The sequence below is a fragment of the Leucoraja erinacea genome, chromosome 26, assembly GCF_028641065.1.
Source record: "Leucoraja erinacea ecotype New England chromosome 26, Leri_hhj_1, whole genome shotgun sequence".
NCBI classification, from domain to species: Eukaryota; Metazoa; Chordata; class Chondrichthyes; order Rajiformes; family Rajidae; genus Leucoraja; species Leucoraja erinaceus.
In genome coordinates, this window is record NC_073402.1 from 23742290 (window position 1) to 23768215 (window position 25926).

Genomic DNA, 25926 nt, shown 5'->3' on the forward strand with positions numbered 1-25926 from the left:
AGAGATTCACCACTCTCTGCGTGAAAAAAGTTCTTCTCATCTCGGTTTAAAGGATTTCCCCTTTATCCTTAAGCTGTGACCCCTTGTCCTGGACTTCCCCAACATCGGGAACAATCTTCCTGCATCTAGCCTGTTCCACAACCCCTTAAGAATTTTGTAAGTTTCTATAAGATCCCCTCTCAATCTTCTAAATTCTAGAGAGTATAAACCAAGTCTATCCAGTCTTTCTTCATAAGACAGTCCTGACATCCCAGGAATCAGTCTGGTGAACCGTCTCTGCACTCCCTCTATGGCAATAATGTCCTTCCTCAGGACATTCTTGTTTCTGTCACTGGACTCGTGCATGCATTTAGATGGACCCGGATAAAATAAGTGAAGAAAGAAATGAAAGTTTACTTTTATGCAATTGTGTGAGAATTATGTAGGAGATTAATTTGAATTGTAGATGTTAATAAAGATGGAGCTTAAATACCGGTAGGAACTTGTGTGACAATTTTTCTGCTATTGCTTGCCAGGTGATAGTTTGAATTCTCAGCCAAGAAACTCAATGCTATAAAAAACATTCAGAACAATGGTGCATGGCTGCTTAATGAGTTGCAAAGGGGTTCTGCATCCGGGGCTATTGTCAAAAATGGGTGTTGGGCTAAACTTGGTCTAATGCCACTAGCATGCAGCCAAATTACTGGCATTTATAGAATCTGTCAACATTCCCAGTTCTCTAAATGCTCAGGGCAATGGTGAACAACATGCCCAAACTGGATAACCTGTTGAGTAATGTCAGCCACAAGAGGAAATCGCACAGCTCAGCATTTTAGAACATGGTGTTTATTAGTACAGGTACTTGTATAATATCAAAAAACGTTTAAGACCAGGTGCTCTCAGTGGTTCATCCACCAGCCACTAATCCAATTTTTCTGAGCTAGCATCCTCCACAAATAGGCTCTCCTTTCCATGTTCTAGCCCCCACCCGAGCCTTTCTCACCCTTGGTCTTGTGTGCTTGTTGACCGATAATAGTCGTGGCAGTTCCTTTCTATTTTCTCATCTTTATGAAGATATCCGTTGTATTCACCATTCTCCCGAGCTTCAGTCCTTACTGCTCCACGATTGCCATATTATTCTACTTCTGGCTTCTTGTGTATCCTCCATTTCAATGACTTGGGGCGGCACGGTGGCACAGCAGTTGAGTTGTTGCCTTACAGCGCCAGGAATCCGGGTTCGATCCTGACTGTGGCTACTGTCTGTACGGAGTTTGTACGTTCTCCCTGAGACTGTGTGGATTTTCTCTGAGTGGTCCGGTTTCGTCCCACAAACTAAAGACGTACAGGTTTGTAGTTTAATTTGCTTTGGTAAAATTCTAAATTGGCCCAAGTGTGTAGGATAATGCTAGTGTGCGGGTGATCGCTAGTCGGTGCAGACTCGGTTGCTGAAGGACCTGTTTCTGCGCTGTATCTCTAAAGTCTCCACTATTGTCAGCGGTAACTTCAGCTGCAAAGAACACATACTTTGGCATTTGTTTTTAATTGCTTTACACCCTTTGGTTGATAAAGACATCTGGTTGACAGGAACTACCCTGCCTACAACTTCAAACTGGCTTTCAGTTCAGCTTGTTCTGGTGTCCTTTGATACATTGGGAAGGGAATAGCAAGAAGGACTGGCACAAATTCATGTCTGGCAGGCAACAATAAATTACTTCCACAAGTGTCCTGTCAAATTTCTGAATGGATGTGAGAAGACCTGGAAATGATTATTTTTATCGCCACTCTGGGTAGAGGCAACTTCCAATTGAGACGTCCAAACCTTCAATATCCAACATTCAAATTCCAACTTTCAAACAAGATCAAATTACTTCATGGGCATTGGACTTTTTCTCCAGACCCGTTTATGTAAAATACTGGGAACTATATTGTGCACTCTGTATCATTCTCTTTGCTCTACCTTTAGTGCTTGTGTTTGGTTTGTTTGTGGTCGTGTGTAGTATTGTATTTGTGTGTTATATCTGATTTGAATGGATTGAACAAAAACGTTTCACTGTACCTTGCTCCAAATGACGATAATAAACAAATCTATTTGTTCTGATCTTTTCAACTGATGACTCACATCTCTGATATACAGTTGTAGAGTTGTACAGTACAGAAACAGGCCCTTCAGCCCACCATATCCATGCTTACCTTTATGCCTATTTAAATGAATCCCATATGTCTACACTAGGACCGCATCCTACTGTAATTTGCCTATTCAAGTTTCTGTCCAAATGTCTCTTAAACATAATGATCGTACCTGATTTCATCACTTATTCTGGCAGCAAGTTTTAGATATCAACCACTATAAAAATAAACTTTGACCTCCGATCTCTTTTAGAATTCCTTGCTCTCACCTTAAATTTATCCCCACTATCCCATAGGAAAAGCTTCCAACTTTCTTCCCAATTTATGTTTTACATTTTTTTATATATACCTCTATCGGGTCACCACCCTCCTTTGCTCCGGGATAAAATGGACCCAACCATGAAATTTCAGATTCAGATTCAGATTCAGATTCAATTTTAATTGTCATTGTCAGTATACAGTACAGAGACAACGAAATGCATTAAATTTACCTCCATTATTAAACCCCTCCAATTCAGGCAATATCCTGATTGAAAAAATACACAAAATTCTGGAGTAACTCAGTGGGTCAGGCAGCATTTCTGGAAAAAGAATAGGTGACATTTCTGGTTGAGACCCTTCTTCAGATGGATCACCTCAGCACTCTCTACCCAGTGCAACCACATATTTTCAATAGTGTGGTGACCAAAACTGTGCACAATGCCCCAATTAAGGTTTGACCAGTGTTTTGTGAAGTTTCAATGTAACAGCAGATTTTATATTCTATGCCCAAACCCATGAAGGAAAGCATGCCCTATGCCTTTGTAACCACCCTTACTTAAGGCCTTGCCACTTTCAGAAAACTATTAATTGGAATCCCTTAGTGCTCTTTCCCAATGGAAATGGACTGAACAAGATATCTCTGGCAATGAAACGTTCCCTCCAGATCTGCGAGTCCAGTTTAGTGCTCAAGACTTAGAACATATTCTTATCTAAATCCAGAAAGGCGAATATTGATTAATATAGCTCTTCACTAACTGCAGCAAAAATGTTAGGGCCTCCTTTTCTGATTGGCCTAATAGCAGAAAACATGCTGGAAACATGCCGGGCTATGCAATCAGTTATAGTGGCCTCCTTGTTCTTGTAAACATGATGCAGCTGTCAGGAAAACTATAAAGGTTATCTTCCCTTCAGCACAACCTTGAGAGGTTTGGAATACAACTTTGGCAGGGATATCAGAGCGCACAATCAATTCACAAGGCACCAATTAACCGGCAACACCCTAATGCCCTGAAAAGATTCTGATGAAGTTGTTTTCATTCACAAGATGGATTATATGAAGCTTACAGAGCACAGCATTTTTAAATGTCAACCAAGTGAGTCACCTCCGTTTTCTTCCCACACTGCAAAGATGTACAGGTTTGTAGGTTAACTGGCTTGGTATGATTGTAAATTGTCCCTATTGTGTGTAGGATAGTGTGTAGGTTAATGTGCGGTCAGTACGAACTCAGTGGGCCGAAGGGCCTGCTTCCGCGCTGTATCTCTAAACTAAACTAAGTGAACTCATGGAGCAACAATTAGCCTGTAATTGGCCTATTGCTTGACAGCGGCCAGCAGATGATGTTCATCCACTACCCATGCCCTGAAACAACACTGGCTCCCAGTTTAACCGCTTTAACAGCATGGAAACAGACCCTATCGGCCCACCGATAATCGATCACACGTTCATACTAGTTCGATGTTATCCCACTCTCTCATCCATTCCATATGCACAAGGGGCAATTTACGGAGGCCAATTAACCTACAAACCTGCGTGTCTCAGGGATGTGGGTCTAAACCCACACAGTCACAGGGAGATCATGCAAACTCCACACAGCCAGCACCCGAGGTCAGGATTGAACCCGGCGCGGTGAGCAGCAGCTCTACCAGCTGAGCCACTGTGCCGCCCTTATGCATGTTCTAATTTTCAAATCTCTCTATTGCTTCACTCCTCCTCATCTCTGTAACATCTCCTAGAGGTTGATTTTAACTTTTTGCATATTCCTGATATTGCGGCACATTCTTAAGATTGGCATTTTGCTTGAGAGACGTGGAGGAGATGGTGCTGACAGTCTGTGTAGACCTGAAACCACAAATAAATATGGGGTGAATTTATGTTTGAGAGTTTTATTGATGGATAAAGCATCAGCCTCCTGTCTGACAGTGAACAGCAACAATTGCTTGCATTAATATTAAGACTTTGCCCATTTATCAAAAAATGATCAGTGTTTGACACTAAGCTACAAGAGAAGATATTTTCGGACAAGCAATCACAAGCTTGGAAAATGAGTGAAATATTACGGAGCCTCTTTGAGTGAGAAAGCGAGGTGGTGGGATTAATGCCGGAGCTATCCCAGAGTTTGGGGACCGCTAATGTGGAGGAACGGCACTTGTGGTGTGCCTTGTAATTTGTGGATGCTAAAGAGACCAATATTGGAGCAGCATTGTAATCACAGCGCAGTTTGGCGACTGATTCATTTACATGGTATTGACTTACTCCACGGGAGGTTTGTTAATCTTTGTGTCCAGGTAGGCAGACAGGGAAACCTGATCATATATACACAATGGCCAAGTAGATGGCAAGTCTCTATAATGTCACTTCAAGTGAACCTGGGCTGGCTGGGAGGTGGTTCCAAGCCTGTTGGATTCCTGATAAAGTGGATGCAAACCTAAGCTCATTCCACACGGAGGTTCTCAGAATGAAACACCCAAAGCTACGATGAGGCAGTGAATGCCCCGTATCCACTCTGTAACTATCAACAAAAGCTAAAGAATGAATTGTGCTTGCTTCCTCCTTCGGTGCAATATTTCACCACGTGCTTTCCCAGCCTGATAGTATTCTGCTGATAGTACAGAGTCACCCTCCACACCACTGCTGCAGCACGACTCAGCTGAAAACCTGTAGTCTTTACACTGGTCACTGTGGTCTGCATGAAAATCGTGTACAACTGAAGGTATGGTTCATTCACCTCGGGCAAAGGAGGGCATGTCCCAGTGAGATAGGGTGGGTGGGTCAGTGCAAATGTCCACACACTGAAGTGTGGAATGCATATTCTGAAACTCTACTATTTGATTTGGAGTAACCATACTTCAACTGGTTACTTCATGATGTGTTCCATTTTTGCAACAACATTTCAGCACAGCGAGTAGAGCTGCTGTCTCACAGAGCTAAAGAACCAGGTTTGACCCTGATCACGGGTGCTGTCTGTGCAGTGAGGCTGAATGTTCCAGATCCTGTCTTCCCGTAGATTTTACCACGGCTACAAATCAACAAATGGTTGACAGCTTCAAGTACCGTGGCGTTAATATTACCAGTGGTCTGTCTTGGACCAACCTCATTGATGCGACAGCCGACACCTCAACTTCCTGAGGAGACTGAGGAAATTCAGCATGTCTCCTATGACTCTCACCAACATCTATAGAAGCTCCAGAGGGAGCACACTGCTAGGTTGCTTCACAGCTTTGTTTGGGAACAGCTTCGCCCAAGACTACAAGAAATTGCAAGGAGTTGTTGAAGAAGCCCAGTCCGCCACTCAGGCCAGACTTCTCACCCTTTACTTCATTTACACTTCACGCTGCCTTGGAAAAGCAGCCAACGTAATCAGATTGGTCCCGGTTATTCATTAATCTCCCAGCTCCCATCTGGCAGAAGATACAGAAGCTTGAAAGCACACACACCAAACTCGGGAACAACATCTCCCCCTCTGTAGGTACACAAAAATGCTGGAGAAACTCAGCGGGTGCAGCAGCATCTATGGAGCGAAGGAAATAGGCAACGTTTCGGCCCAAATCGTTGCCCATTTCCTTCGCTCAATAGATGCTGCTGCACCTAGGGCCGGATTTACCTATAAGCTAGACAAGCTTAATCTTAGGGCCTTGAGGTCTATGGGGGCCTCCGGCCAAGGCAGGACACCTACTGTTCAACTCTGGGCGGGCCCCCCTCTCTATCTCTCTCTCTCTCCATCTCACCCCGCTATCCGTGTCCGGGCCGCCGGGCTCCGCTCGCTCCTCATCCGCCGGCACGTTGTAACGATACAAGCACCTGCTGTTGTAACGATACAAAAGTACATGACAGCAAACAGGTCAAAGTGATTATTTGATTAGGATCTAATGTGCCACCTCCCTCCGTGAACAACGCTGGCTGCAGCAAGTCCGTATATAACATACCTTGCAGCTACTCACTGGGACTTCACCGCCAAACTTGGACTTGAAGAAACGGGAGCACCACAAGCTGCAACATGCCTCTGAGCAGAGGTGCCAGGAATCAGGAGGTTCCCAATTAAAAAGACTGATCCAAGGTTTTGAAGAGAGGCAAGAAGATAGTAGGAGGTTGAAAGGGCATCAAATTTTAAGAATGCATTTGTATTAGAATTGTCGACTTCAGGGACATGAAATGTAGGATGGGGCTTGGAAGTCCTATTGTGACATCTAGACACATGGTGTCTTACTTTCACTTGCTTGAGGGTAATAAGGGTTAGGCAATAAATGTTGGCCAGTGAAGTCCATGATTAGCAGCAACTCCAATTATTCTCACTCCGTTGTCTCATCCCATGCTGTGTCTGTTTCAAATATTTATCATCTTCCATGTTCAAGGCTGTTCCCCCAAACCGTTGCTTGTATTTCCCAGGTCCAGGCAACTCTCCAACTAAAAGATTCCTTTAACTTTTTCCAATTCATTCTTTTGATAACGATCATGAATATTTTAAATTTTGTTATTGACTCATCAATTGCTAGTTCATGGAAAACAAAGTTCGAAATCCTCACCTGCCGCTGCAAATCCTTTGATAACTTGTAAAGAACAAGGAGCTGCAGATGCTGCTTTACACAATAGGACACAATGTGCTGGGGTAACTCAACGGGTTAGGCAGCATCTCTGGAGAACAAGACAGGTAGCATTTTGGTTTGAGGCCCTTCTTCAGACCTGCCCCCCCATCCAATCGTCACCTAACCATGTTCTCCAGAGATGCTGCCTAACCCGTTTAATTTTTTCAGCACCTTGTGTCCGTTGAAAACTTTATTGCTTAATTTCTGCATATAGAATGCAGTCATTGCTGACAGTCCATTCATAAATGCCGCTGAACTGAGGAGGCAGCACATTAGAGTCTGGAGTTGTGTTTATATATATATATATATATATATATATATTGATGGGCACCTCAGGGTAGTTTCCAATGGAGGGTTAATGGTCTGAGCGCAGGTCTTCCTTTCTTCTTCCCCACTTGGGACCAGGGTCACCTATTCCTTCGCTCCAGATTATGTGTTCCAGGCCGTCCTACGGACTAGAAGGGAGAAATCATTGAGGATGGCCACACAGATGTGACTGCTTTCCGTGCTGGTAATTGGATTATAAATGGGATTATATATATATTTTTCATATCCTCCGGGGATGCACTTGATCCCACCTTAGGTCCAGGCAACTCTCCAATAAAAGATATATATATAATATTTTATTTTGTTATTGATCATCAATTGCTAGGGAAGAAAATCCTTACCTGGCAGAGTTTGATTGTTGCTGCTAAATTACATTAGTGAACTCGATATTTGTTTAGTAATGATCCTATAGTTTCATGATCACCATTATTGACCTTTTGAGTAACTGAGTTTACATTTGAACCTGCCTCTAAGCATCATATTTCAAAATAAACCACCATATCTACAGAATTATTTTTAACACCTCTATCCACGTTCTTCATACCCTTAACACATTTAACAAGATCTCATATTCTTCTGATAACTTAACTAAAGCCCTGGTTCTTGGACTTTGTTTGTGCACCATCATCTTTGCATCCTTTATGCAGCTAAAATTAGACACAGTTTTCTACCTGTTATCTAACAGGCTTATTAATATCTATTTTTCTCATTTAAAAAAAAAATTGGAATCCCATTAGAATGAATTGCAAGAGCCTTAGGTGATTGAGAAGAATGGCATAAATGCATCCAAGGGAATCCTGGAGGAGGAAAGAAAGAAATAGGTGGTAAACACCAGTGTAAGTGGTGAAATTAAGTCTTGATTTGCTGTAATTTACCACCAGTATATCACTGTATGGGTCTGACAAACTGGTTGTCTAAACCTGCATTGGAAATAATTTTTCAATCCTGTGGAGGATTAATAATAATAATAATAATAATATATTTTATTGTCATTGCACGTCAGTGTAACGAGATTTAGTATGCAGCTCCAACCGATGAAAAAGAAAAGTAAAATAAATAAATAAGCTGTGTGTCGTGACCATCCGAGGGAGACAGTCCAGGGGGGGGTGGGGGGCACTCAGCAGGGCCGGTTCAGAGCCGCTATAGCTCTGGGAATAAAGCTGTTTCTGAGTCTGGAGGTTCGGGCGTAGAAGGCCTTGTAACGTCTGCCGGACGGAAGTAGTTCGAACAGACCGTTACAGGGGTGTGAGGAGTCTTTATGGATGCTGACGGTGTTCTTGAGGCACCGTGTGTGGTAGATGCCCTCCAAAGCTGGTAGCTCTGTCCCAATGATCCTCTGCGCTCTGTGGACGACACGCTGAAGAGCTCTCCTCTCCGCCTCCGTGCAACTGAGATACCACACAGAGATGCCATACGTTAATATGCTCTCTGTGGTGCAGCGGTAAAACGTTGTCAGCAGCTGTTGGGGCAGACCAGTCTTTTTTAATGTCCTCAGGAAGAACAGTCGTTGCTGTGCCTTCTTGACCAACGCAGCGGTGTTGGTGAACCATGTGAGGTCCTCTGAAATGTGAGTGCCCAGAAACTTAAAGCTGGACACTCTCTCCACACTGTCCCCGTAGATGGAGATTGGGGCGGATTCTCCATTATGGGATCTCCTGAAGTCAATAATCAGCTCCTTGGTCTTGGAGGTGTTTAGTGACAAGTTGTTACATGCGCACCAGTCCGCCAGGTTCTGCACCTCCGCTCTGTAGTTTGTTTCATCACCGTTGGTGATCAGCCCGATCACTGGTGTGTCATCTGCAAACTTCACGATGGTGTTGGTGTCGAATGCAGGAACACAGTCGTAAGTGACGAGGGAGTAGAGCATGGGGCTTAGTACACAGCCCTGTGGTGTGCCGGTGCTCAGGGTGATAGTGGAGGACAGGTGCGGGCCCAGTCTCACTGCCTGCGGTCGCTCCGTCAGAAAGTTCAGGATCCAATCGCATATCAGCGAGCTGAGGCCTAGCTGGTGGAGTTTGGTGGTGAGCTTGGTGGGGATGACCGTATTGAATGCAGAGCTATAGTCAACGAAGAGCATCCTCACGTACGTGCCCTGTCTGTCCAGGTGAGTCAGGACAGTGTGAAGAGCCAGAGAGATGGCATCCTCTGTTGATCTATTTGCCCTGTATGCAAATTGATGAGAGTCCAGTGAGGCAGGGATGCTGGATATGATATGGGAGAGGACCAGCCTTTCGAATCACTTCATTGGGATTGGAGTTAGGGCAAACTGGCGGTAGTCGTTCAGGTTGGTGACTTTGGACATTTTCGGCACCGGCACTATGGTGGCTGTTTTCAGGCACTTGGGGACTATTGCCAGAGATAGAGACAGGTTAAAGATTCTCGTGAATACCTCCGCCAGCTGTACAGCTCAGTCCTTTAGTACCCTTCCCTGGACTCCATCCGGGCCTGCAGCCTTGCGTGGATTGATCCTACGCAGAGCGCACTGTACCTCCTGAGTGCTCAGTGATAAGGCCTGTCCCTCCGCCATGGCCGGGGTAATTCCACTACTGGTGGTGTTGCCAGTTTCGAACCGGGCAAAGAAAGTGTTCAGTTCGTTGGCCAGTGTGATATCACCGTGGGGGCAGGCTGGGCTGCTCTTGTAGTCATTGATGTCCCTGACACCCTGCCACATGCTTCTGGTGTCCGCGGTATTGAAGTGGTCTTCCACCCTTTGCCTGTGGATGTCTTTGGCCTTTTTTATGCCTTTGTTCAGGTTCGACCTGGCCGCACTGTAGGCAGAAGTGTCCCTGGATTTAAAGGCATTGTTGCGTGCCCTTAGCAGATTCTGAACCTCCTTGTTCATCCAGGGTTTCCGGTTTGGGAACATCTTTATTTGCTTGTCCACTGTGACAGTCTCCACACAGCAGTTGATGTAGGAGAGCACAGTGGATGTGTACTCCTCCAAGTCTACCTCTGTACCACTGGTAGCCTGTTGTTCAAACAGGTCCCAGTCGGTGCGATCAAAGCAGTCCTGGAGTTGTAGGGTGGCGTCCTCGGGCCATATTTTGACCGTCCTTATTGCAGGTTTGGTCTTGCGGATGAGGGGTTTGTATGCAGGCAGTAGAAACAGTGAGAGGTGATCGGATTGTCCCAGGGATGGGCAGGGGAGAGCTCTGTAAGCGTCCTTGATGTTGGTGTACACTTTATCCAGTGTGTTTGAGCCCCTGGTAGGGCACTGCACATGCTGGTGGAATTTGCGGAGTGTGGCTCGTAGGTCGACCTGGTTAAAGTCCCCTGCAACAATGAAGGCACCGTTGGGGTGAGCATCCTGCTGCTTACTGATGGCCGAGTGCAGCTGTGCTAGTGCTGGGTTAGCATTAGCCTGTGGTGGGATGTATATGGCCATGATGATAACCACAGTAAACTCCCGATTGAAATTAATGCTGATTAAAGGTGGATTTATAGGTGGATTATTAAAGTGGATTATATTTATTGCCACAGGCAGTACGGAGAACATTTTATTGCATTATAAAGCACCAGGTTAACAGAATGGCAGCTGGATTGGCCGATCATGACATGTGGGCGAACACTAAACAAGGATTAAGAATTAACTTGGAAACTTCACAATATACCCCGTCAAGATCACAGGCCCCTCCCAAAAAGATTACACCCACAGTCCTAGACATCATTCCGGCATTCTGACGACAAAACTCGCATTAGAGGCTTGTAGTTATCCCAAGAACATTAACTGAAAGATATATCAAGACTCTCTAAAGCTGTTGTCGATAAAAGTTCATCCAAGTTTTAAAGGTAAGAAGTGTATTTAAAGGAGCAGCCTCAAATTTAAACAGGTAACTATTAAGATAATTATTTACAGTAGTGCCATACAATAGTAATAGTTATATATATATATTGGTGTCAGTAACTTGGTTGGGATAGATTTGCAAAGGGCAAAAAATTGTGACATTGATTCCATTATGATTATGTTTTCACTTCTGCTTTATTTAATAAGTCCTGCTGAGTGTTTCAGCATGTGAGTTGTATCTTGCTCCAGTGCCTTGAAATGAAATGAAAAAATGAAATGAAATGATTCAATTTATTGTCATTGTCAGTGTACAGTACAGAGACAACGAAATGCATTTTTAGCATCTCCCTTGAAAGGGAGACACAGGGCGTCGCGGTGTGCCCGCGCCTGCCGCCGTAATTACATTCCATTACAGGCAAAGGTGGGTGAAGTGTCTTGCCCAAGGACACAACGACAGTATGCACTCCAAGCGGGATTTGAACCGGCTACCTTCCGGTCGCCAGCCGAACTCTTAGCCCATTGTGCTATCTGTCGAACGTAATCAAGTTGATACTTTCTGCGCTGCACAGAGAGGCTGCTTTAGCAGCAGAGGTGCTGCCTTTTGTACAACATTATTTGAAAAGCCGAGGAGATCTCTGAGCGACTTATTTAAAACTGAGTATCTTCATTAAAGCAGACAGCGTTAAACGCAGACACAGGGAACTGCAGATGCAGGACAAAGTGCTAGGTTAACACACAAAGTGCTAGAGTAACTCAGAGTTTAAGAAGGAACTGCAGATGCTGGAAAATCGAAGGTAGACAAAAATGCTGGAGAAACTCAGCGGGTGAGGCAGCACCTATGGAGCGAAGGAAGTAGGCGACGTTTCCGGGCGATACCTTACTTCGGGTAACTCAGTAGGTCGGGCAGCATCTCTGGAGGGATTGAATTGGCAATGTTATGGTTAGCAGGGGCGGATCTACTATGAAACTAATGAAACTTAAGCTCAGGGCACCTACTACCAGAGGGGCCCCAGAAGCGACTTTAGTCCAGATATTCTTCCGTTTTTAATCAGAATTCCGGATTTTTTGATATGCCATTATGATATGATATGTCATTTATTGTCACTATACATGTAGAATGAAATTAAAAGCTGCTCGTACTCAGTGCATACATATCATTTTCCGAAAAATGAATCTGACTTTTCACCTCGGCTAAACCCCTGGCCTCGACAAAACTTCACCTCACTCTTAAACCTCAACTCACTTAACCTCGCCTCGACTAAACCTCCCACCTCACACATAATCCCCGCCTCGACTAATCCGCACCTCTCTCCCGCTCCTGCGGGGAGGGGTTGCGGCTGCTGCGGGCGAGGCTCGGGCTCGATGTTAACATCACCGTGAGTGCGCCCCTCCCTTCCCCACCCACCGGCTTTCTTGGGCAATGCGCTTGCGTCGCTCTCCGCGCTCGGCCCTGCCCCCTGATTGGAGCCGTTCTGCACATGTGAGGCACCGCCAACAGTCGGGGGGGGGGGGGGGGGGTGGGTGGGTGGGGGGGGGGTGCGGGAGAGAGGCGGCGATTAGTCAAGGCAGTGGATTAGTCATGAGGGGGAGGTTAGCTGTGAGGTGGAGGTTTAGTTTAGTTGAGGTGGGGTTAAGGTGTGAGGTGAGGTGAGGTGTGAGGTTTATTTGAGGGGTGAGGTTTAGTGAGGTGTGGTTTAGTCGAGGCGAGGTTTGGGTGTGTGGAGAAGTTTGGTAGTGAGGTATCTTCGAGGTGTGGGGTTTAGAGAGGCGAGGGGATTAGTCGAGGTGTAGGTGCGTAGGTGAGGGGAAATGAGCGTAGGTGAGGTGAGGAGAAGTGGGTGTCTGAGCTCAGGAAAGGAGATCGAGGTGCTGCTGAAGGAGACGAGACCACTGCCTTCTTGTTCAGAGAATTCCACAAATTCACAACTCTAGGTGAAATGTTTTTTCTCATCTCAGTGCTAGGCAAAGAGACATTTCAAGTAACTTTTTTTTTTAGCTGTATGAGCCCATTCATTGAAACATATAAGATTATTAAGGGTATGGACTTGCTAGAGGCAGGAAATGTGTTTGCAATGCTGGGTGAGTCCAGAACCAGGGGCCACAGTTTAAGACTAAAGGGTGTGCCATTTAGAGCGGAGGTGAGGAAATATTTTTTCACACACAGTTGTGAATCTGTGGAATTCTCTAACTCGGAAGGCAGTGGAGGCCAATTATCTGTAGGCTTCCAAGAGAGAGATAGATAGAGTTCTTAAAGATAGCGGCATCAAGGGATATAGGGAGAAGGCAGGAACAGGGTACTGATTGTGGATGATCAGCCATGATCACAGTGAATGGCGGTGCTGGCTCGAAGGGCCGAATGACCTACTCCTGCACCTATTGTCTATTTCATGAAATATATATCTTTTGGGGGTTATTTTACTGCTTATGCGTTAGAAAAATTCTAAGCTTCTGTTTTGTAAACTACCAGCAGAAAGATTGAGAATCACTTTCAATTTTTTGAAAATGCCTTCAACCAGCCTCCTGGACCACCGACCAATGCTTCCTACTTTTTATTCTGGAGGTGAATATCATGCTGAGTCCACATTACTTAAAATTTTTGTAAGATCTACTAGCGAAGAGGTTTTTTTTAAATAATAATATTTAATAGTATAGTGTAATTCAATACAAAATAAATGTTAAAATATAAATTTAAAGGTTATTAAAGCATCATGTAGGCTAGCCGTAAACAAATTAAGGATGTTTCATTCTAAATGTATTAATGTAAAATAATTATAAATAATTTAAAACGCTATTAACATTTATGACAGAAATTAAAATTTGTGGTGATCTGTCGTGGAACAACCCCATTGAAGAAGATAACAGTGGCTACCCAGACCCTGTTGCTGGTTGTGAAGGGGCCCCCATAAGAGTTCAAGCTTCAGGGCCCCATAAATGTAGGTCCACCACTGATGGTTAGGGACCCTTTCTTCAGACTGAGACATTTTAGTAAGGCATTTGATAAAGTCCACCACGGTTGGCTAATCTAGAAGATTAAAACGCACGGTATTAATAGTGGTTTAATCAGAACGTGTTTAAGGAGAAGGCAGGGTTGTGGTGGAAGAACAATGTTCAGCCTAGAGGTCTGTGATGAGTGGAGTTCCACTGGGATCTGTGCTGGGACTTTTGTTTTTGATATATACAAATGACTTGGATTTAAACGTAAATGGATTGGTTAGTAAATTTTCAGATGAAACCAAGATTGCTGTGGTCGTGTACTGTAAGGAAGGCTGTCAAAGTATACAGCTGGGCATAAATCTGCTACAGAAATGGGTGAAGAAATGGCAGATGGAGTTTAATCCAAGCAAGTGTGAGGTGTCGCACTTAAGGGATCAAACATAAGGAGAAAATATACAATTAATGGCAAGACCCTCAACAGCATTGATGTTTCGAGGGATCTTGGAGTCCAAGTCCATAGCTCTCCGAAAATGGCAACATGTAGATAGAGTGGCAAATATGGTATATGATAGGCTTGCCTTCATTGGTCGGGGCATTGAGTATAAGAGTCAGAAAGTCATGTGGCAGTTTTATAGGACTTTGGTTAGGCAGCATTAGGAGTAGTGTGTGCAGTTCTGGTTGTTCCATTGCCGGAAGGATGGGAAGGCTTTGGAAAGGATGCAGAGGAGGTTTACCAGAATGCCTGGATTAGGGGGTATTATTTTCTCTGGTACATTGGAGGGGAGACCTGATGAGAGGGCTAGAGAAAACCCTTTTTCCTGGATGGAAATATTAAAATACCAGAGAGCATAACTTTAAGGTGAGAGGGGAAAAGTTAAAAGAAGGTGCGGGGCAAGTTTTCTTACACAAAGGGCAGTAAGTGCCTGGAAAGAGCTGCCTGGGGGGGTGGGGGCAGATATGATGGTGGCATTTAAGATATTTTTGGATAGGCGCATAGATTTGCAATGAATGGAGGGATATGCGTTACGTGCAGGCAGATAACAGTTGGTCTTGGCATCTTGTTTCAGCACAGTCATTATGGGCCCAAGGGCCAGTTCATATTCTGCACTTTGCTAAGATTGTAGTAGGGAGGAGAAATTGATGAGGGTGGCCAAGGTTAAAAGGAAATTTGATAGTGTTCTAATTTGTAGATGACACATCTAGTTGAGCAATTGATTCTCACATGGCCAATGACTCGATTTACTCTGGATCCCTGATGCTGTCTGTGTGGAGTTTGCATGTATACCATGTAGATAATGTTTGTTTCCTCTGCGTACTTCAATTCCTCCCAGAATCTGAAGATGTCCTGTTTGAAATGTTGTCAAAAATGCTGGAGAAACTGAAGAAGGGTCTTGACCCAAAACGTCACCTATTCCTTCGCTCCATAGATGCTGCCTGAGTTTCCCGCTGAGTTTCCCCAGCATTATTGTCTACCTTCGATTTTTCCAGCATCTGCAGTTCTTTCTTAAAGAACTGTTTGACATGCTAATTGGCCATTGTAAATTACAATTGTATGTGCTACAAGGAAGAATCTGGGGGAATGTAATGGCCCTTCAGCCCACAATGTCTGGGCTGCCCAGGATACTAATCCAAATTAATCCTATCTGCCAGCACCATGATTCTCTATCTTCTGCCTCATCACATGGTTATCTAAATATAGTTTAATTTATTGCCACGTGTACTGAGGTACCATGTAAAGTTTTTTTTGTTGCGTGCTATCCAGTCTTCTTAAATGTTGCTCATTTATTTCTACCACATAACCTGGCAGCACATTCCGGGCAACCTCTAGGTATAAAAGTGTAAAAATACACACCTCCAGATTCAGTTCCTTCCCAGCTGTTATCAGGCAACTGAATCATCCTACCGCAACCTGAGAGCAGTCATGAACTACTATTTACCTCATCTGTGATCCTCGGACTATCTTTGTTTGGACCTGACTGGCTTAACCTTGCACTAAACGTTATTCCCTTATTATGTATCTGTCCACCACGAGTGGCTCGATTGTAATCATGTGTTGTCTTTCCACTAGCTGGTTAGCATGCAACAAAAGCTTTTCACTGTACCTTGGTACACATGACAATAAACTTCACCAAACTAACTTACTGCCCTCTGTATAAAAATAAACATGCGTTGTTTACCTCCATTAATTTCTCCTCCTCTCACCTTCAATCTCTGTCACCTAGTATTTGACATCAACATTGCAAGAACAAAAACACTGACCTTTTGACCTATTTATGCCTCTCAAAGGTTTAGGTGCTTCTATAATGTTGGATAGTTGACTTGAGTGCAAATGGTTGCACAATAGCATGGAACCAGAGAGCTGCTTGGCCAGTTTCCATGCCATAAATCTATGTATTCAAGATTTCTTTGAAGGTGTTCATATGGAGGAATTGGCCGATAGGGTGTAAAACAAAGGGCATTGATTTGCAAAATAAGCAGGAGCAACAAGGAAATGAATGTGACCCAGGTGATCCGGAATTTCAAGCCTGAAATTCAGTGGAACCGCATTCCATCGTAACATTCAAAAGCATTTCGAGAATTACTTGACATAGAAACATAATCACTAGATCCACCACATAATGGTACATGCATGATGGGCTGAATGGTCTCCCTTCTGTTCTGTGTTGTTCTATGGCCGTTTATCCTGGGTGCTGATGTGAGCCTTGCTGTGACTCAATGACGTTTGGACATGACCTAATGAGTCACAGTCAGTGTTGGTTCCTGTATTCCCCTTCATTACAACACTGACCATCACTCACAAGGTCATGTCCAGAAGTCATTGAGTCAGACAGTACAGTAACAGGCCCTTAGGCACAACAGTCCATGCAGACCATAAATGTATGATTTAGTATGTTGTTTTTTTGCTGCAATCTGCCAGACCAAAACTGTGTCAGAAAGGGCAAGCCTCATTGCAGGGGAAAAAAAACCCATGTAATCCAGTGGCGTTTAAAGTAAAGATAGACACAAAAAGCTGGAGTAACTCAGTGGCACAGGCAGCATGTCTGGAGAGAAGGAATGGATGACTTTTCAGGTCGAGACCCTTCTTCAAGCTTTACAGAGTGGGACATTGATAGATTGAAAACACCGAGGGCCAGTGTAATATTTACACTAAATGCTGGAGCAACTGAGCGGGTCAGGCAGCATCTGCAGTTCCAACATTTTGTGTCTATCTTCGGTGTAAACCAGCATCCATCAATGGATAGATTCTTGAATAGTACAGGTATCGGGGGTTATGGGGAGAAGGCAGGGGAATGGGGCAAGGAAGGAATGATAGATCAACCAAGATTGAATGGCGGAGTAGACTTGATGGGCTGAATGGCCTAATTCTGTTCCTATCACTTATGACCTTATTTGCTGTTTCTACGCATTATATTTTTACACAGTCAGGTGCAAAGTAGGTGCAGTGACATAAGTCACAGTAATTTAACTCCCACTAAACCAGGGGAGGCCTGGGGACATTTTTGCACTCAAATATATATGCATCAAACCTGTTTGTCTTCTTTGCATAACCACAATTTGGATTTACATAAATCTCAGAAACGCAAACAGTCAAAATAGAATTTCCAGTGGTTCTGGGTCGGGTGAAATGAAGTTTGTTTGAAGTTTTAGGTGAGGATGGTGGGACTAGCCCTGGACTTTGGTAGTTGAGAGGATAGAGTGTAGGAAGGAACTGCAGATGATGGTTTAAACCGAAGATAAGACAAAAAGTACTGGAGTAACTCAGCGGGTCGGACAGCATCTCTGGGGAAAAGGAATAGGTGGCATTTCAGGTGGAGATGCTAAGTGTTCAGTGCCATGGGAGGGCAGGGTCCTTGGCAAGGGCATTATGGAGGGAAGCAGAGTTGACACCAGGAGAGATTTGAATGGTGGAAGGTTCTATATTTATTTCTGAATGTGTCTTTAAGCTTTCCGACACAGTACAAACCCGTTGGTCTTTGGGGTGTGAGAGGAAACCGGATCACTCAGAAAATCCCCACACGGTGACAAGGAAAACGTAAAACTCCGTACAGACAACGCCTGTAGCCAGGATCGAACCCGGGTCTCTGGAGCTGTGAGGCAGCAACTCTACCACCATGTGCAGGCAGATGTGATTAATTTATGTCAGGCACAGACATTGTGGGCCGAAGATAGACACAAAATGCTGGAGTAATTCAGCGGGGCAGGCAGCATCTCTGGAGAGAAGGAATGGGTGACGTTTGGGGCCGAGACCCTTCTTCACCCGAAGACCCAGTTCCTCTGCTGTTCTTGGTAGAGGTTGCCTGACCTGCGGTTTTTTCTGGAATATTCAGTTTATTACAAGTACTTCCTTTTATTAGCAATTACATTTATAAGTCGATTCAGTAATGAACCAGAGTTCAATGTGATAGCACAAGGAAAGCCGCACTGTGGCGAGGTGCCAGTCAATTCTTTCAAACGACTGTTGATCATTTAAACCTCACGTCTAATGCTCGCTCTGGTTTCTTTCTTGTTTCACAGAGACGGAATTGCAGCTTTCCCCAGTCAGACCCGAGCAGCGCAGGGCAGGTTTTGGAAGAGTGTGGGGAGGTGGGCGAGGGTCCCAGTCCTTCAGTGTCCTCGCCCCTTGTAGCAGCGACGGGGCGGTGGGAGAGGGGAACGGGGGGTCCCGAAGGCAGCCAGAGAGAGCGGCCACACGGCGTCGCTTCAAGGGAGCCCAGCAAGTTAGACGCGCCCATCCCCAGTAAGTTACACGCTCAGATCCCAGCTACAAGACCACTGTCACAACCAGTAAAATACATCGTGCTCCCAAGTTACAGCTTTCCTAATCCAAACCAAGCTAGTCCCCCGGTAGCTGCAGCGGGACACAACCTCGCAGCCTGGGTCGAAGAGATTTTAAATACCTACCTGGCCACAGTTGAAGATACAGGTGACAGACTCTACAAGACCCCCGGGTCTGTAGGATCACCACTCAGTACTTGTGGGCAAGTTTTAGGGGGCGATTGTGGATCCACCAGGGTTTTGTTAAGTCACCCCTCGGGTAAAGCAGCTCCTCCCCAAGTGACAAGGACTAGGTTGGATATCGGTATCACACTGGCCACGGAAGGGGGGCATGCGGCTGGCTTGGTTTCGGCAGACACGGGTGACGGGCGGAGACTAGGAGGAGCGGGCGAGGGGCAGATAGAGATGGCAGAGAGCGGCAGCCTGAACCCGGGCAAACCTGCGGAGCCAGTTGCGTCTCCCAGCGCTGAGGAATGTCGGAGGTATGTGGCGAATTTCGAGGAGCCGCCCCTCGTTGGTTTCAATCAGCTGCAAGCCTCGGGAAGAGACAAGCCCTCGCCGACGCCGACACCTGTCCACGGACACGTCTCACCACGTCTCAGCCCCCGGGACCCGGGATTTAGCCGCTTCCTATCGCAGACGCCCGCTGTCCGGGCTAACAGGTGAGTGATTCCCCTCCTCCCCGCACGGCTCCGAATCACCCTGCTTTCACGCACAAGACAATAGAACATAGAAACATCGAAAAATAGATGCATTCAGCCCTTCGAGCCAGCACCGCCATGCAATATGATCATGTCTGATCATCTAAAATTCCTCCTTTTTCCCCATTATCCCTTGATTCCTTTAGCCCCAAGAGCTAAATCTAACTTGAAAACCTCCAGTGAATTAGATGTTTCACTCCACGGCCTTCTGTGGCAGAGAATTGCACAGATTCACAGTCTCACTGGGTGTTATCGTTAGATTTATCCTGTGGCTAAAACCGGGAAGTAGGTTGAAAGAAGTGTCGCTGGCTCTCTCGGTCACACACTGGGACCCTGTCCCCAATGGATCGGTTGACACTTATACCGCAGGCGACTTCAAGCAGAGACCGCTGCAAACGGACACAATCTCCAAAGAGGAGGGGGGGGACCAGCTCCTGCCACACAATGTGAAACTTTAAATGCTGACTGAAGGTGTAAAGACGTACACTTAAAGGACGTACCTTTAGGAAGGAGATGAGGAGGAATTTCTTTAGTCAGAGGGCGGTGAATCTGTGAAATTCATTGCCACAGAAGGCTGTGGAGGGCAAGTCAATGGATATTTTTTACGGCAGAGATAGATAGATTTTTGATTAGTACAGGTGTCAAGGGTCGTGGGGAGAATGGGGTTGAGAGGGAAAGATAGATCAGCCAGCCATGATTGAATGGCGGAGCAGACTTGATGGGCCGAAAGGCCTAATTCTGCTCCTATAGTTTACGAAGATAGTTTGTGGGGCTGTTCAAGGGATTGCGGTAGGGTGGGTGGGCAGGTGCCAGTCGCTAGTTTGACCCTGCTCACTTTATAGAGTGGCAAGGGTTGCCAAAAGTTGTTTTATGGAAGGGTTGAGGAATTAAATATTGTCAGGTGAGAGATGGTCAGGGCTTTCCATTCCACAGTTCGGTAGAAACACTAGAATCCCCAGCCCCAACATTGCAGTCTGAGATTGGAACATAGAACAGTACAGCACAAGAGCAGGCCCTTTGACCCACAATGTATGTGCCGAACATGATGTCAAGACCATCACCAGCACATAACTCAGTTCCCTCCAATCACTGCATATTCATATACCAGTTAAAATATCTCTAACTAGCTGCTTCCACCACCATCCCCAGCATCACATTCCAGGCACTCACCAACCTTGGTGTAAAAATTAAAAAAAACTTGCCCCACAGACCCCCGTTCCACGATGCCCCTCTCAGCACAGTGGCACAGCGACAGAGTTGCTGCCTTATGTCCCAATTGGGATATAATGAACACCAGAGGTCCATGTTTGAAATGGTAACTGCCCACATCAGTGTTTAATGCTTCATTACATCAGACAGCAGCTTGCTTTATTTACATTCAATGAGATCATGGTTGGTTAATGGTTGAACTTCACTTATACACTTGCTTGACAAGAACCTAACGAGGAGACTGCAGATGGTTCATCTTGAGCACTAAATAGCTGCGGGTGGAATTCAGCAAGTCAGGCAGCATCTGTGGAGGAAAACATTCTCCATTTTGTTTGAAAAAGAGTTTGACATGTTTTTCACACGCAGAATTGCTTCCTGATTTGGCCTTGTTTATCTTCTTGCTCACCAAACATGCCAAACCAATGGCAACACTTCAACGCTATCTACCCTACTAAATAATCAGACTTTACTGGACTTCATCTTGCACTACACTTTATCACGTTTATCCTGTATGTGTGCGGTGCGGATGGCTTGATTGTGTATGTGATCTTTCTGCTAACTGGATAGCACACGACAACAAGCTTTTCACTGTACCTCGGTACACGTGACAATAAAAAACACACATAGTTTGAGCACCTTAAACACCTTAATTGGATCACTAAAACGAGGACTAAATCTACCTGCCTTTGAACATTATCATTTTCTCTCTGGCACCTTTTTGGTGAATCTATCTTGTATTTTCAGTACTAATATATCATTTTGGAGATGTGTCCAAAATTAACCTGGGGATTCCCACTGCCTTGTACACTGTGGTATAACTTGCATAGCATTATGTTCCAGAATAGAGGTGATCCATTCCATTTACTTTGATGAATTTCCTTACAAACAATTACAACCACAACACGATTGAATCTACAACACAGGAGCAAACATGTCTGTGATTATGTATCACTTCAGTCACCAATCTATCTTAATTTATCAACGTTACTACTATTGTGAGATGCTTATCTTGCTTCCTCTTTAAATCAATCTATGCCATTCACCTGCTCCAGTTCCTTGGTAAAGACATTTCTCTTGAATTCCTTTTTTTGGTATTTGAGCAGCTGTTCTATTTTTGTGGTACCGAGTTTCTGAGAAGGATCACAAGCCTAAAACATTGACAGTTTCTCTTTGCACAATGCTTCCCGTTTCCTAGCATTTTCTGTTTTGCTGCTTGTTGGTAAGAAAGTTAGTAAAATGTTGATGTTGGGGGAATCAGGGGAAGCATGTGAGAGAGACTAGGCTACATAGCAACCTCAGTATAGTTTATTGTCATGTGTACCGAGGTTTTACAATTCTAATTGACCTATTACTGCGTATAGATACATGATAAGGGAAGTTTAGTGCAAGGTTAAGGCAGCAAAGTCTGATCAAAGTCACCAATTAAGTAAGTAGTGGGCAGAAGCATGGGATTAATGGGAATGCTCTAAGAGCTGATATGAACTTGATTAGCTGAATGGCCTATGTCTTGAATAGACATGAGAAACACATCACTTCTCAACCTCGACCTAAGACTTGGTAGGCTCATGTAAAAATTGGTTCTTTTTGAAGTTCTGTTACTTTCTGATATCTTGTGTTTCTAGAGAAAAGCATCAATTATTTATTATTATTTTTTCTCAGTAAACCAGATCGACAGAAGCCGGCCAGCCTGCCTGAGCCCCTACAGCAAGTAGGGGGGTTAATAGTCAGCTGCAACAAAGTGGAAAGTGATCCCAAGACAATGAGCACCAACAATGAAGTAGGTCCTCAAACAGACCAGCACCTATCCTCTCATGCGCCTTCTCCGACCTCAGGCTTTCCACATGCTGAAAACAGCACAGTGCACCAAAATGGTGATGGAGTGAGTGAAAGTACACGGCAGACAAGTAAAGAAGATCTGAACAATAAAATGTATAAAGTACTCATTAAGGATGAAATTATTGTCAATGGAAGTGACCCGGCTGAAACGAAGGAAAACAACCATCAGAAGGTTGGCCGTTTGTCGTACAGTTCAACACTGAGTGATGATGTGGGGAACCAGAGCAAAGTAGATTCACTCACCTGTATCAGGACAATTGGATGTGATCTTACTCAGGAGTCTATCGAAGAGCTTCAATGTGATGAAGCCAGTGCTTTGCAGAATGCAAATTCTACTGGACATTCTCAGCAGATGGATACTTTGTATCCACAGAGCCCTAAGCAGAATGGTCTTTTTGCTGAAGCGGTTACCCCTCCAAGCTATGTGCACCGTGCATCTGGAACATTAAACTTGAATTCTGTGCCACAATCGATTGAAAGCTCCCTCTTCAATCCCCAACAAGGGTCACAACAAAGTGCTCTAAATTTCCCCACGGACTCCGTGAACGTGCATGACACTGAAATGCCAGCAAACAGTTCACAAAGTGTGCTTTTGCAAAAGCCTATGGGGATCGCAAAAGACATCAAGTTTGAAAGCTCCTCAGTGGTCAATGCAGAATCTCAAGCACAAACACTCAAATTAGATGAGAATATTGGAGAAGGAAATAGTGGCCAAGAGCTTCAACCATCTGGAAACCAGCTTATAGATAATCAACTATCATTGAATGATGACTTCTTTCAAAATAGAATGAAGAAAAGGCTCACAAATGCCAGAGATGACCCTGATAATCAGTCAGAAATAGACGGGTTTGTAGACACCATTCGTAGCCTGGATGTTCCCATTCTCTTGAATCGCAATAGAAATTCAAGAATCCAGAGATCTCTTTCCCTCACTTCTCCCGTATCCACATTGCCTCCGATTAAAGAGGATCAAACTGATTCAAAGTGTTTTCCATCATCACCAATCACTGAGGGGCCACAGCAGCCAGCAGAGTCTGTGGCCATTGATGAAATACTTCAGGCCAACTCACCCATTAAACCAGTTTTGGAAATTCCTAAAATGGATTTCACAAAGAGATTGACGAAGAAAGAAAATATCACCCCTGGGCAAATGATGCTGCAGTTTAAGGAGAAGCCCAAAATTGTTGTACCTCGTATTTCTGCAGAGAGCAGCGTAGTCTTCCAATCCTCTCTTCCAATCCTCTCTTTCAATGTAGACGGCACTGCTAATAAGGAAGACACTGAGGCCCTTAGTGGAGACGGCCTTCGCTCTCGAATTAGCAACAGCGTTTTGTTTTCCACTTATCGGACGCCTCTAGAATCTTTTTCCAGCAAGTCACTGGATTTCAGCCTAGGATCAGTGACTAAAAGTCGAGTCAGTAAACCGCCAACAACGACACAAAACTCTGTGCTGAGAAGTTGGTCACAAGACAATGTTCCCACAACAACTGTAGCCTTGGATAAATTATCAACACCCAATTTCCTTGCCAACTCTTCCAATGGAAGCATGGATGCTGGAACGGACAGCCTGCCATTCAGCATCTCAGAAAGATTGCTACCTGGGTACTCTCGCCTGTCAGATAGTGGAAGGGACCTTCGAACGCAAAAAATGTCTCAACCTTCGGAAAAAAAACCTGGGAAATTGACCGCTTTTCCAGATTCATGGGTGAGTAGAAAATTTCCTTCACCAACGTTTTAAGATACAGAGTATCTTAATGTACAGAGAAGGTTCACCAAAGTGATTCCTGGGATGACAGGACTTTCATATGAAGAAAGACTGGATAGACTCGGCTTGTACTCGCTAGAATTTAGAAGATTGAGGGGGGACCTTATAGAAACGTACAAAATTCTAAAGGAGTTGGACAGGCTAGATGCAGGAAGATTGTTCCCGATGTTGGGGAAGTCCAGAACAAGGGGTCACAGTTTGAGGATAAGGGAGAAGTCTTTTAGAACCGAGATGAGAAAAAAACAATTTGCACAGAGAGTGGTGAATCTCTGGAATTCTCTGCCACAGAGGGTGGTTGAGGCCAGTTCATTGGCCATATTTACGAGGGAGTTAGTTGTGACCCTTGTGGCTAAAGGGATCAGGGGGTATGGAGAAAAGGCAGGTATAGGATACTGAGTTGGATGATCAGCCATGATCATAATGAATGGTGGTGCAGGCTCGAAGGGCCAAATGGTCTAATCCTGCATCTATTTTCTATGTTTCTATGTTTCTAAGATATTTCCACCTCTTGATCACTATCCAGCGATTCGATGCAATATATTGACCAGGTGGGCCAAAGGGCCTGTTTCCATCCTGAATCAACGGAAAATCAAACAAAAATCTAAAGATTGCTTGGAGAATTGGCAAACATTGAGGGGATTAATGAATGAGTAAAAAAAAATACGTAGGTCAAATGTGTGCAGAATTTCACCTGAGGTTCAATAGTGCATTATTCAGATGGGCAGCCTATATTCTGAACAGCTTATTATTTGGGATTTTGATGCAGGTTCCATTCCTTCGGAATTTTTTGAGAAAAGATCCCAAATATATTGCATAAAAACAGAATTTAATAAAATTCCCTAAGGGCTCGAGAGAGCACATACTTTATATGTGTTGTCATCACAGGTTGGGATGAGACTGTTGCTGATTACTGTGTTGGTGAGGTAGGTTTTCAGAAATCCTTTCAGGTTGTTAACCGATAAAGACTGCAAAGATCAGGGGGGAGAGGAGAGTCAGGCTGGTGATGGTTGTAAGTTGTGTTATTTACAAGGGTGGTTGAGAGGCAGGTAATCCCAGTTGTATCACACCCATCTGACATATAGACATAGACATAGAAAATAGGTGCAGGAGGGGGCCATTCATTGTGATCATGGCCGATTGTCCCCAATCAATAACCCGTGCCTGCGTTCTCTCCCCATATCTCCCTCAGCCCTCTGGCTCCTCCTCTTCCTTTCTTCTTCCCGCCCCCCCCTCCACCCCCCACCATGAATCAGTCTGAAGAAGGGTTTTGGCCCGAAACGTTGCCTATTTCCTTCGCTCCATAGATGCTGCCTCACCCGCTGAGTTTCTCCAGCATTTTTGTCTACCTTCGATTTTCCAGCTTTTGCAGTTCCTTCTTGAACAATCTCCCCATATCCCTTGATACCACTAGCCCCTAGAGCTCCATCTAACCCTCTTAAATCCATCCAGTGATTTGGCCTCCACTGCCCTCTGTGGCAGGGAATTCCTGCTAAATAAAATCCCCCTCACCTTTAGATATCTTTCATTCATTTGTTCTATATAGCTGTCTATATCTCTCGTTTGTCTTTCCCCTGACTCTTGGTTTGAAGAAGGGTCTCGACCCGAAACGTCACCTATTCCCTTTCTCCAGAGATGATGTCTGACCC

General features: G+C 44.7%; 1 protein-coding gene across 1 annotated transcript in view; it reads left to right on the top strand.

Moving 5' to 3' along the window:
- LOC129709831 (beta/gamma crystallin domain-containing protein 2-like) overlaps positions 1-25926 on the top strand; it is a 75315-nt gene that overhangs the window by 15592 nt on the left and 33797 nt on the right. The window contains exons 3-4 of the mRNA XM_055656440.1: positions 18509-19431; positions 22339-24220. Coding sequence (XP_055512415.1) covers positions 18509-19431; positions 22339-24220 — 2805 coding nt within the window. The remainder of the gene's footprint in view (positions 1-18508; positions 19432-22338; positions 24221-25926) is intronic.